Below are 13715 nucleotides of genomic sequence, written 5' to 3'. Positions count from 1 at the left end.
TGAAATGATGCAAAGAAACATTCATTCCACGTAATAAAGTTTTAAAACAATGTAAACAAATTATCACTTCACATAATGAATTTTTTACTTCAAGTTATGAAGTGCTGACATAATGAAAGGAAATTCATGTAATGCATTGATGTTTAAGATATATTTACATCATCTCATAAAAAATGGACATAACGTAAAGATATGTTCACATCACGTAATGATAAATTGACATAATAAATGCATAGTTGTATGCTATAAGGCAGTGATGGCGTTCCATAGAAGACCTTACTTTGGATACCAACATATTTAATTTGCAATTTAAGAAAAGTTTCATAATTGCTATGTTGTCATACGGGGGCATCAGTGTTTCACAGACACATCTTGTTTTACTATTTTTTATCCTCAATACAGGGCTTTTGTTCAGATGTGGTAAGAATTCTAAGAAATTAGTACCGAACTGAGCACAATATGTTGTGTGCAATCAATTTACATTTTTTTCTACTGATAGCACTTGAGCTCTCTGATCATCAACCATATTTTTTAGAGCAGCGAGCAGATCTGCAGCTATTCGGAAATTAGCATTGATCTTTTGACTTTGACCTTTGTTGAAGAAGCATGACCAATTTCTCCTGACAAGCATATAAAATATCACAATTGCAAAATTGTGTCATGATCATAGAAATATAGATGTAATACTGTATACAGGGAAATTTTCGCCCCCGTTTAATTTTCGCCCCTTTCGCCCTACTCTCATTTGGGCGATTTAAAACGGGGCGAATTCAAAGAATATAATATAATTTCTTAAACAAAACTATGATTGGGCGAATATAAAACGGGGCAAAATTGTTTGGAAGTGTGAAAGGGCGAAAAGAAGACGGGGCGAAAATAAGCCTGTATACAGTATTATTTTTTTTTTTTACCCAAAAGCACAATAACAAAATCAGGTGGTGCCAACCTGTAATTAATGCTTAACCGATTAAGAAAAAAAGGGGGTGGTCTTGAGTTCCAGCGTAATGAATTATGTAGGGAAAACATCTAGTATATCTCATCTTATTGACACTTTACCGCATACAAGTTACTACTCAACAATGGCCCAGAATTGGACGGAGAACGAGTTTTAAACAAGGTACAATTTGAAAGTTCTACATCCATCCTCTTTAACAGAAATGAAAAACATTGATTATATCTTAAACACAATTCAGCACAGTGTCGGATGTTGAAAACACTAAAGGTTGCTATTAGGTTGGCTGGATCGGAATAAGTCTTGTCTTTAACTGTGAGAATAAAGAATCCATTTCGTTGATTAGGAAATGCAGAACTTGTCCTTGTGCATTGAGACGTAGCAGCTGTGGTGGCAGACGGAGGCTGTGTCGTGTCTGCGACAGGGCAACCCGCCGATGGGGTAGGGAGACCTAGAAATAATATAAAAATATCTTCTTATGGCTTAGCTGCAATAATGTAGCCCTTTCAATTTTTATGAACCCGTATTCGGAGATTCAGGGATATATAGTTTTTGCCCTGTCCGTCTGTCTGTCTGTCCACAAAAACTTTTACCTTACCCATGCATTTTGAATGGATTGGGCTATGACTTTCATATTTCACAAGTGTATTTCTTGTGATAAAACCTTTCTTAGGGTACCACCAAATTTGATCTCTTGACCTTAGAATTTGATCCTCTTTCACCAAAAATTACCAAATTTTGATTGCAGCCATAACTTTTGAACAGTAGGTGCTTTGGCTTTCAAAATATACACGCATATTCATTGTGAAAAGACTTCAATGGGTATAAATATTTTTGTTTTTACCTTTTTACCGTGACCTTAGAGTTTGACCTACTTAAAAAACTCTAACCTTTTCCATAACGTTTTAGCAGTTAGAACAAGGGCTTTCAAACTTCACATGTGTATTCCTTCTGACAAGACCTTCCTTTAGATATACCAACAATTTTGAACATTTTCAGCGTTTGACTTGCACTTGCGAAAAACTTCAAACGTTGCTATTAGCTGCTATACGGCTGCTACATGTATCTGGGGACATCCGTGTTCACGAACATGTTTTTTTTCTGTTAGAGAACGCTACATTATTGCAGCTACACGAGTACCTGTGATTTTGTTGTTCTGCAGTGAGTCATCAGTTCAGTATGTCTTGAGCCTTGAAAAAAATTCCCGAAAACTTATGCTTAAATGAGAATTTTGCTTACCTGATACTGAAGGGGGTGATTTGCATTGACTTTCAATATCTGTTACAGCACTTGCCGCATTTGTTGTAACGTCGTACATTGTGAAACATGTCACTTCTAATGATAACGCCATAGTCATGTCGTGCTTAGCTCCGATTCGAAAAGTCCCTGGCAGTCCCAAGATTTTAGAGCCATGAATATCAGAAACTAAAGCAGTATCGCCACTGTAGCTTGACATAAACTTCATCTCTGTATTATCAAAGTTTCTTCCTGCCTGCACCACAAACCATTGACCTTGAAACGTAGACGGCGATAGTGAAGCAGTTGATACTCCTGTTGATGATGTCACCTCCATCTGGAGTGAGGTACCATTAACACAGACACTGACGTCCGTGATGACGTTAGAACCCGTTGTCGTGGACTTGAAATGGAAAATGCATCCAACTGAACCAGCGATATTAACTGACAATGCGAAAGAAAACGATTTAAACTCGTTACTGTTGTCAATGTCAATGTCTATGTAAGGATATGTATAACCATTTAACTGTAGTGGGGGTCCCGCAAACGAAGGATGGTTACCCGCGAAGTGGAATCCACATTGAGTGTAGTCTCCAGCTTTGGAATTCTTTATTTCGTAGGTATATGTAGAATCAGTCAACGGCCAGACGTATTTTGCTGAACTGAAACTCAATGTTGGAACCACTAGAAAGAAAATTCAGTATGTTAGACAGGAACCTAGCATCGGGGCATGGTGGTTAAGGGCGGGATGTTTGTTGCTTTAACATTTTTTCAAACTTTACTTTTCTTTTTAATATCAAAAATGTTTATTTTCATAATATTTGGTTGTAAAAAAAAAATGAAACAGCACAACAAGCCCCCATCCCGAAGAAATATAATTTATTAAAAAACGATGCCATGTGCAAGTGAGATGAAATCTAATTGTGTTACTAAAACATAACTTTTATGCCCCCTGTAATAGAAGATTCATAGGTGTAGAGTTTTTGCGCTGACCGTCCGTCTGTCTAGTTGTCTCTCGAGTTGTCTGTGTTTAGCTGTTTCAGCCTGTTTGTACGTGTGTCCGCAAAAAGTTTAGCCTTGCCCATAACTGTTGATTGGTTGGACCTATGGCTTTCATTAATTTACAGGCCTTTTTCTTGTGATAAGACTTTTCTTTGGGTACCAATCTCTTAACCTTGCAGTTTGACCAACTTTTGAAAAAATATACCTAAATTTAACATTGGCTATAACTTTTGAACAGTTATAAAGTGGAAGGCTTTCTTACACCTATGTATTCATTTTGACAAGACCTTTCCTTGGATAAAGATTTTTAAATTATTTATTTACCTTGACCTTAGAATTTGACCCACTTTTAAACCAGCTTTGACTTTGACCCTAACTTTTAAATGGATAGTATTAGGGCTTCCATATTTCACAGGTTTATTCCTTGTGAGAAGAATTCAACCCAGGTACACTTACTTTTGACACGTTGACCTTCACCTTAGTTTGATCGAATTTTTGAAAACTCTAACCTTTGACATAATTTTTGAACGGTTATAGTATTTGGGCTTCATATTTCACCTGTATATATGGGTACATGTAATAACATTTTTGATCTCTTGACCTTGGACTTTGACTTACATTTGAGAAACATGACTTTTCTCCATAAAGTGCCATATACGGGGGATCTGTGTTTCACAAACTCATCTTATTCGGTATTTTTACATGAAAAAATAAACGAGGATCAAATTCTCCGTTTCTTTTAAACACATCACATTTTAATTTCAACACAAGGAGTGTTCTTCAATGATTTTATTTGATTACTTTTATTTGAATCGTATTATTCTTCACATACACAAATGACGTCGAGATATATGTACATGAAGCTGAATCACATGTCTTTAGTAACCATGATATAACTTGTTTGACGATTTTTTTGCTATTGGCATTCAAGAAAGATTTACCTTCAATCAATATTCCAAAGAAAACAAAACCGCAGATTTTCTTCATTTTCCAACCCAAGGTTTCCTGCAAATATGGGATAAAGTTAGGATATAGATTTAAAATACGGCAGAACTGTGGTTTAATCTAAATTTGAATGGTTTCAAATCCAGACTTTACAAAGAATCATTCCTATTAGATAATACTTTTGTAAGTTAAGATAAATGGATTCATCATTTTGCTCCTTATGTGCGAATAGTTTTTGAATGCCTCTCCTTAAAACGGTTAAATATTTAAATACTCGTATCTCTTGATCCTGAATTTGAGCTGTGGTATTCAAGTATTTTTTTTTTGCATCAAAAACTATTGACAATTGCTTTTGTGAACAAGCATTCTATATCAAAAATACCAATATTGAGCTTTTTATATTATAGTGACTGCACCATCGTCGCAAGCCATTGGATGAGTGTTTTATTACAAAGATGTGTATAATATCTCTGGGCATTTTTTTTTTTTTGACTCTCAGGAAAAGACACTTTCCTCAAACAGCCTCTGCTAACCGTTTCAACAGGGATCCGTGTTTCGCGAGAGATAATTAAGAGCTAATATCGACTTTTCAATGCTGAAACCATTGTTTAAAAAGGATGACTCAAAGAAATAGGTGTGGCATTCCACCTTAAAAACTCGCGCTTATTAAATACTTTGCTTTAGCCTTTTTATATTACTATGATTAAAGTTTTTATGTGAATCAAGATTTTTAAATAGTCTACATCGACAGTGAGGTTTAAGAATAAGTATGTCTGGAAACAAGAGGAAATCTGATAGATTGAGAAGGGGGGTAAAATAAATGAAATTAGGTTGACAGGGTTTGTTTTTCTTTTCTTCTTTTTTTTAAATTCATCAATAATCACGATAAGAACCTGTGATTTGAAATGAAAGGTCAAGCTGAATTGTAGATTTCGTTGAGAACAATACAACAGTACATTGACAACATCTGAGTTCTCATGGCTAGTATATAGGAAATAATAATTAGTAAATGGTTTAATTAGTACAGCACACAAAAAAGTCTTAGAAAGGTCTCGAAAAGGTCAGAGAGTGCCCATTTTTCTTAGGTTTTATTGACACTTCATCAATTCAAGGCCGCTTACACAAACGCAAACCCATGAATCGAGTTTCAAAGTTAATCTCAATTTAATTTAATCGATAATGGTTTTCATTCCGGAGATTCTAAATCTTGGTTCCCAGATATAGTCATACATGATGTAATCTAGCTCTGGTATCTACAGAAAATACGTCATTTTTGAAGGTTTAACTTCAGTACAACTTGTCTAATCTGGACACCAATTTGACCAAATTGGACAACATTCCGCACTGGACAATATTAAAACTATTGAATGAACTGAAAGGGACTTAAAGTTTACATTGTATATATTCTAGAAGATTTCAGAACACAAAACATCCAAATCAGACATGTTTTAACATTTCATGTTTCACTGTATATACTTATTTTAACATTTCATGTTGTCCAATATTGGCAAAATTGCCTTTCATGAAAACGTTTGGAAAACAAACTATGATCAAGCTCAAAAAAGAAGAAACCAGTACAAAAATATAGTTAACGAGGGAAAACCTATATTTAACGGTTGTTAACTACGGATGCCATGAAAGTTAACAATTGATTTTGTTGATAAACATAGATTCACGTCTGTAAATTATAATTTACGATCGTTAATAATAGATAAGAGTTGTTAACCATAGTTTACAAATCAGCTCTAATCCAAATTGTGCTTGGAAAGTTACTTAGCAGAAACGTTTTTTTAAACAAGGCTGTTGATACCATTTTTGTGAATTTGGCGTGCCATACATAGAAGTTGGGTTTATTTTTTCCTGCAATTTTAACTTATTTATCAGAAGCCTGCGCCTAATTTTACTATGAAAAAATTGACTAAAAATATTTCTATCAATGTCCATTGATAATAAATTAGTTTTTTTCAAATGAATCCTCTTTTCCTCGATATTTTTGATAAAAACAGACTTTCGTGAATGAGACAGCTAAGCCGTATGTGAATATGTCAGAATTGTTTTAAAATTATATCATTTTGTAAATTTACCGGATAGCACTGAACACAAAATTTGAAGTTTTCATATTAACATATTTAGATCTATTTTACTAGATTTATTAATTTGAGGCAGATATATTTATATTTGAAAGAAATAATAAATGAAATGATTTCTCGGCATATATTAGAGAGAGAAAAATATTGCTACTTGGAAAACAAAATTACTTAAGTTATTTCATTAATTATGTATCTTAGAATTGAGGCGTATCTTTACCTTGACAAGACAAAGAATTCGGCTTTCGTGAAAAGTCATTCCGATATCCAATTCTGTGAATGTCCAATGTACCTATTTGTTCAAATTCATCGATTGTCGTAACAAATATTAATATATAAAAATGAGATCATTTATCAAAATTGCATGTACCTAAAATATTCGAGAGTTTTAAAATGTTAAATTGTAAACGCAACAAATACTTTTTTTTTTTAATTAGTTTTACATGCACAATTAATAATAATTACTTGAATCGTAATTATGAGAAATTCCAACTCTTCATCTAAAAGCCATATCAAAAAAGAAAAATTACTTTAGTGAAATAAAAACAGTTTTCATTAATTTAAATTATTTTGTCATGTCAGAGAAAGAAGCTTACCAGTAGAGAAGTTCCAATAATTTACTTCCATTCTTTGTATAAGATAATAAATAAATACATCATTGAAATCATGACGTCTAAAGATTTGTTTTTCTTTTCACAATTCGTAAACGAATCCGAATTATTGGTATCAATTAATTATCAAAAAACAAATTCTGTTCTTTATACACACAGTACAGGAAATTAATGGACACATATCATGTATAAACCCCCATACAACACGATTTACTCGCTAACTCCTGGGACCACGTCAACGTTCTTCTAGAACCAATATCAATTGAATATCGATATGCAGACATTTTCCCGTCTATTAACAAAATCAGTTATAACTTAAGCCAATAAAGCAATATAAAGGAGGCACAGACTTTACGTAGATTTTCTTAATATTTTATATTTTTACTGGAATTATCTCTTCACTCTGCTTTGATTTCGATATAAAAGTATATTAGTATCTCTTCTGATGGTCTCTCAGGGGAGTGTAGATAGACACAATTATGCAAGCGCTCCCATATTCCAAGAAAGGGGGAAATTAAAAAGATATGCATTTATAAACTATTAAAAGATATGCATGTACTATTAATAGGGGAGAAAATAAAAGAAGATGAGACAAGAATAAGATTATAAAATTTTGAAAAAAAAAATCTATATAAAAGTCTTCTAGCCATTACAGTTTACGAGTATAAAATTTTACGCCTTGTAGTTTGAGATCGAACGATTCTGTGTTTTCGTGGAATTTCTGTATCCGAGATGGGTTTTATTTTTTAAAATATTTATAATTTAATAAGTCAAATTCTAAGAGGCATCAAGAGTTTAAGTGGAGCATTATCAGCATTAAATTTCTACATTTAGAAAAAAATTATTTAAAGAAAATCAAATTATTAGTTCGAATATTTAACAAAGCTGAGAATTGAGAAGTTGATAAAAACGAGGTCCCAAGTCGCATGCAGTAGGTGCTTGCACGGAAAGGATCCCTCATTACTGAATGGTCCCTGTATTCCGGGTATAGGTTTTAATTCGCCGCCTCCCAATGGCAAACGATGGCTTCTCCATATGTTCTGGAGAGGGGTGTTAAACAACAAACAAACAAATAAACAAAAATATGCATGTTAAAAGCAGAAAATGTTATCGCAAAAACAGAAAAGCAGTATGATTTTTCAAGGAAAAGGAGGAATTTTCTTTGGAAAACATTGTAGAATCGCGGACAAGTTAAACGGATTTCCCTTACTAACACTAGACAAGAGTTCATTAACCAAAGTTTCATTATAGCCTATTTAAATAATTTATGACATAGGTCACAGTAACTACTGAAGTAATTCTTTGTTTTAAGTCCTGGGGCGGATAGGTTTTCAGAAAATCCATTTAAAAACAAACACAGAAAAAAGAAACAAGAAAAAAGTCTTGAATAGGAAAAACAAATTCAAAAGAGTTCAAATGTTTGTAACATATTATTGCTGATGTATGTTTTATATAATATTTCCTTTCCATCGATAAATTTCTTCTATTGTTTTTGAAAGGTGTTTATTTATTTATTATACCCCCCGCTTGAAAAGTTGGAGGGTAAATAGTGATCGGGATGTCCGTCCGTTACGATTTGGGGTACCCATCCTTTCTCCGCAACTCCTCTTATACCGATGAATGAAATTTAATGAGACTTTCACCGATTCTTTGTTACACCTGCTACTAGTATTTTACTTTTTGATCTGACAATTAGGGTATATTCGGGTAATTCCGGACAAAACTCACGTAAGCGTCATTCGGTGGGAATAGCAGCGCGAAACTGATTGATGGGTAACCCAGTTTTGAATCGATGTGTGAATTCCATACATAATCCTCGATAAATAAATGTTTTAGATTGTTTTCCTTCAGGTCTTATTCAAATATTAGCAAAATAAAACGTATTGGCAGAGTGGGGTAAATCCGGACACAATGCGGGTAAATCCGGACAGGCCAATCTTGTAATTGTATGCGGCGTAAACGTGCAATGTCAAATAATAGCATATACAGTAAGTAATTAGATTATTTGTAAGATTTCAAAGATCCTCAGCTCTATTATATAAAGCATCTCAGTTGTTAATGCAGTTATATTCAGAGAGATTTAGTTATTAAATTTCTAAGTATCTTACATCTCGTTTATTACTTTTGGACTTCAGAATCTATGAGGACGACCATTTGTTTTTGATGAGAGGGGAGTTTGCATTTGACAATAAATAATCTGTCCTTTAAAAGAATAAAACTATATATTATCAAATGAGAATAACATAAATAATCCGACCCTGACTGATATGTCACTACCCCCCCCCCCCTTCCCCTTTACAAACACGCACATATGAAAAAAGCATTCTCGGAATTTTATTTAAATGAAAAATGTCACACAGTCATTAGTCTCGTTTTCCCCAGACTCTCGCTCTCGAGACTTTGCCCGAGACTTTGCTCGAGAGCGAGAGTCTGGGGTAAACGAGACTACACAGTCATATTTACTTTTAATATTTGATCTCACAAATGATATTTGAAGAATTGAGTTGGTGGACAACTCGTTGAAGTACAGAATCGTCCGAAATCCTGCAGCCTATGGAACATCACTGTTGTGGACCAACACGTTGATTCAGTACTACTGGGACCTCTTTAGGTTTTAATAACCATTTTGACCCTGGTACAATAGTAAACAAGTTAAATTGATGCAAAGCATCAAATCGGCCGCAAACAAAATTTAGCAGTAAAAAAAATTCTTTCACATGCAAGGAAAGCACGTCAAGATATTCAAAGGAGAAATGGTTGAATCTTTTTTTTCAGCTTATCTTCAAAGCAAAGTAATTTTTTTTTTTAAATTAATAAATAGACATTTTACCGCATTTGCTCATAAATAGATTCATCGACGTAAAAAAAAAATAAGTCAATGATGAATGATGAGAATTTATTGAAAATGATGATGTAGCCCTCTCAAGATAAACCACGTGCTGATACCCTGGATCTTTGTCACGTGATAATGCCCATGGCTTATGCAGAGTAGGCTCTGCTGCAAGCCGCAGTGCAAAATGTAGGGAATTAAATTATCTTTGCATCATTTGCAGCTTTAGAGCATATTCAAATCAATATTTTTACTGAGTTGAATATTCACCATGCACTTTTATCACGTCAACATTTTCCGGAATATCATGGCAATTTCCTTTCATATCTTACATACTCCCAGACCGGGGAGTTTCTATTGTACACTCTTTTTATATAACCATAAATTATCAATTATCTGACGAGAAATGATAATGAAATTGAAATATAATAACAACAATTAAAGCAAGTTTTTTTTTTAAAAATATTTTACTCATGATTTTTACTTTTTATCAATCAAGAATTATGACTATAATGAAAAATAACGTCTCATTTCCCCATGTGCACTTTCTAACTCAACCACAAATAGATCGGACGCTGCTGCGGCCGATAACAAAGACGATACTATTTTGGCATCTCATTCTGTCCGTTTTAAATATGCCTTCTTATATGGCCCGTCTAATAATGGCGTCGCATTACAATCATATGGATTGTTTTCTTCATGTTGGAGCTTATACCCTGCCCCCACTGCAGTCCCCAGTGGTGCATTCCGAATTTCCGACGGCCCATATTAAGTTGTGGATGACTAAAATTGGCATCTCTGCGGAAATGTAAAAAACTGAAATGGATAAGATGTAGGAAGAATTTATTATGTGTATGCGTGTCACTATGTGTAGATTTGAGTATTTCATAAGTATAATTTTTAAATAAATATTTAGAGCGTATTATGGGCACCTTATTTTGTACGTTGAAATTGTAAAAAATTATAGTATCATCACTCACTCTTAAAAAGAGCTGCTTTATAGGGGAAAAAGGGGGGGGGGAGAACAGAGTATTAAATATATTTGAGCTCTTCCACTTTATGACTGTCCCGTCATGTTACTATAGACTTGATTTACTCTTCGCCCAGCTCACATTTTGACCCCTGTTTTATTATTTTTTTTAGTAGATTGTAGATAACTGTAACGGACATCACCCACCCACACCTGCGCACACACGAATTGATGATTATGAAAGCTTTTAAAATTCTTTATCTGTGCCTGAAAATTTTAGTTTGAGAGCCCCCTCACACCGTTTCCCTAGCTGAAAAAAAAATACATACTCCGGTCTGTCAATAGGCTGATTTTTTTTTTTCGGAGAGCTACAGTACTGCAGCGACCCTTTTTCCCCAGTGCGTGACTCTGCATGAGTCTCTGTAGCATACAGCTTATAATACATTCTTGAAATTAATTTATTATGTATGATATTATGTAAACAACTCATTCAAAAGGCCTAGTTTAGAATTTCGTAATCTTATAGATTTAATGTAGGCCTAGATGAAAATAAATCACATAGAACTGCTAAAAGAACACAATATAACTATGTCCGCAATTACCCTCACTTAATTTTTTTTGGTAGGGTAAATCCGGACAATTTAATTTTTTTCATTTCAAGTTAAAATTTGGCATAAAAATTTAATGTCACATAAATTTTTTCGATGTTTAACTTCTTTCGAACTAAAACATTACAGTTATTTAAATATTTTCATTTAATACTTACTTGTTTCGTAGTTTTTTCACTCTGGTCTCTGGTTTAGGCAAGTTGAATATTCCCGCAAACCGACAACAACACCAAAACAGAAAGTGCAAAGGTCATTTTATTGACGTCATGCTAAATAATCGGGAATTCCCTTTGATTATAAATGAATATGATAGAAAAGAATAATGGTTTTATTTTCCGAAATGATACACACAATTCAGAGAAAATAAGACGATTTTCATTGACGATAACATAAAACAGAGGCATTTTATTTCTGTCCGGAATTACCCGCTGTCCGGAATTACCCGAATATACCCTATTTCGGGTCTCCCAGAACAAAACTTGGACTTTGCCATTATAATCATATGGGAGGCGGGGGTATCATTTAGTGAGCTCAGTGCTCACAGTACTACTAGTTTATTTAATTGATTGTTAGGGCTAGGAGGTTCCTTTTCAAAGAATTAAAAGACGTAAAGCAAAATTATTAATTACCTCGGCCTTACCGACTTTTCTATATTTGCAGCTATAGCTTGTCTCATAAACAGAATCCAAACCTTTAAGCAAGAAATTAAGGCAGACAGAAAGCCAACAACGACCCTCCAATTACATAATGTACTGATTACTCAAAGTTTACCCGTTGTACACGTAGAAATGTGTTTTTTTTTTATTATACAGTGAATAAAAGGTTCACTAATTATTACATACCCAGTTTTCAATTCAGTTGGTCTTATTATTACTTATAGAGTTTTTTTTAATCCCCAAGGCAATTAACAGATGAAACTCTATATTTTGTACCTATTTCAAAGATCTTTTTATAATTAGTTACAATGTTATATTAACTCTATTGTCTATCAACTGCATCTGAAGGATTTATGTTTGAATTGACTTCTGGGATACCTTGTTCATTTCTTATGCCGTTTCATTTTTATTTGAAGTGCGAAGTTTACTTTTAATATCGATATTTACATAAAAGAAGTTTTTTTTATTGAACATCCCTCAGTGACATTAATTGAAAATATCTATCTTCTGTTCTGCGCTCCCTATATTAATTTCTGTTTTCTTCAATTCCGAACAATTTTTCTGTCCAGAAACTATTAAACTTTGAAGCTTATTCACGATAAAATTACATTTTAATGATTTTTTCTTCATGTCTCCGGAAATCCATCATCCACGCTGCTTATTATACAAATCCATTAAAGTATAATGAATGATGAAGAATCCTCATGGTGAATATACCACAACAGCACATCTTTTAACAAGAGCACCACAAAGCGGAGCATCCCCTCGCGAAGAGTGAATAGGATGATACGACATCGATCCCGATACAAATAATGACACTTCCGTTTCGCACAAACTTACTAACTCACCCACACACATACACACAAGAGCGAGTAAAGTTCTACATTCTCTCAAACTGTTGCGATGATAATAAGCAGTAACCATGCATTCTTATACACACCTACTGATTTTTTTAAAAGGTAAACATTGGTGTGAGTGGTGGTGGTGGTGGTGGGGGGGGGGGGGGTTGACTCAGTTTTGCATGTTGAGAAAGTGGCAGAATATGGCAAACTATTGATAACTTATGTCTTACTACCTCAGAAATAGTTTTACACTTCTACACCTTCCTATGGCGTGTAAAACGTTGCTTTATTCGATAATCTTGTGATGTATATTCTAAATCTTGAGATGTATGTTCAATATCTTGTGATGCATATTCGAAATCTTGTGATGTATGTTCTACAGTCTTGTGATGTATGTGCAATATCTTGTGATGTATATTCAAAATCTTGTGATGTATATTCTATAATCTTGTGATGTATATGTTTGAAATCAGTGTGCATCAGATGACGATCACCGCTCCGGCTACTTTCATTATTTGTAACCAATGAAAATTGTCCTTACTTTCTTAGAATACTGAACATTGCGTCGTATTTCCCATAACGCAATATTATTGCACGCATCACTAGATTGTAGAGCATACATCACAAGATTTTGAATATACATCACAAGATTTTGAATATACACCACAAGATTTAGAACATACATCACAAGATTTTGAATATACATCACAAGATATTGAATATACATCACAAGATTATCGAATAAAGCAACGTTTTACACGCCATACCTTCATGTACTACAATTATCTGAAACTTTTTTTATTATGACAAATATAAACACAAACACAAAGAACAATCTGCTTGTCATTTCGGGAATTAATCTCAATTTTGGAGAGAAAAAGTCAACCGACCTTTTACTAGATCTACATGCAGTGGATATTCACCCCTTGGGCTGAGTTGAAGTAATGTAGAGTAAGTATTCGAGAACTAAATAGTC

The 13715-nt window shown here is 33.8% G+C and overlaps 1 protein-coding gene across 1 annotated transcript; it reads right to left on the bottom strand.

Annotated features, from left to right (window-relative positions):
• Positions 1-898: 898 nt before the first annotated feature.
• LOC134251565 (uncharacterized) lies at positions 899-6885 on the bottom strand. The gene is made up of 5 exons (XM_062733966.1): positions 6819-6885; positions 6443-6495; positions 4132-4195; positions 2192-2872; positions 899-1403 (listed from the first exon to the last, which is right to left on the bottom strand). The coding sequence occupies exons 1-5, from the start codon at positions 6847-6849 to the stop codon at positions 1042-1044; spliced, it is 1191 nt and encodes a 396-aa protein (XP_062589950.1). The 5' UTR covers positions 6850-6885; the 3' UTR covers positions 899-1041.
• Between the last annotated feature and the right edge of the window lie 6830 nt (positions 6886-13715).

This window comes from Saccostrea cucullata, unplaced genomic scaffold (assembly GCF_032062105.1).
Source record: "Saccostrea cucullata isolate Sc308-1 unplaced genomic scaffold, CSIRO_AGI_Scuc_v1 ctg37, whole genome shotgun sequence".
In the NCBI taxonomy this organism is placed as follows: Eukaryota; Metazoa; Mollusca; class Bivalvia; order Ostreida; family Ostreidae; genus Saccostrea; species Saccostrea cuccullata.
The sequence above is the reverse complement of the archived record's forward strand: the minus strand, read 5'-3'. Positions and strand labels throughout refer to the sequence as shown.

Bases quoted from the DNA above. Each gene is read 5' to 3' on its own strand.
- LOC134251565 (XM_062733966.1), bottom strand. From the start codon at position 6,849: ATGGAAGTAAATTATTGGAACTTCTCTACTG. The intron at 6,496-6,818 runs GTAAGCTTCTTT...GGACATTCACAG, and splicing joins TTATTGGAACTTCTCTACTG to AATTGGATATCGGAATGACT. The intron at 2,873-4,131 runs GTAAATCTTTCT...TTTTCTTTCTAG, and splicing joins CTTTGGAATATTGATTGAAG to TGGTTCCAACATTGAGTTTC.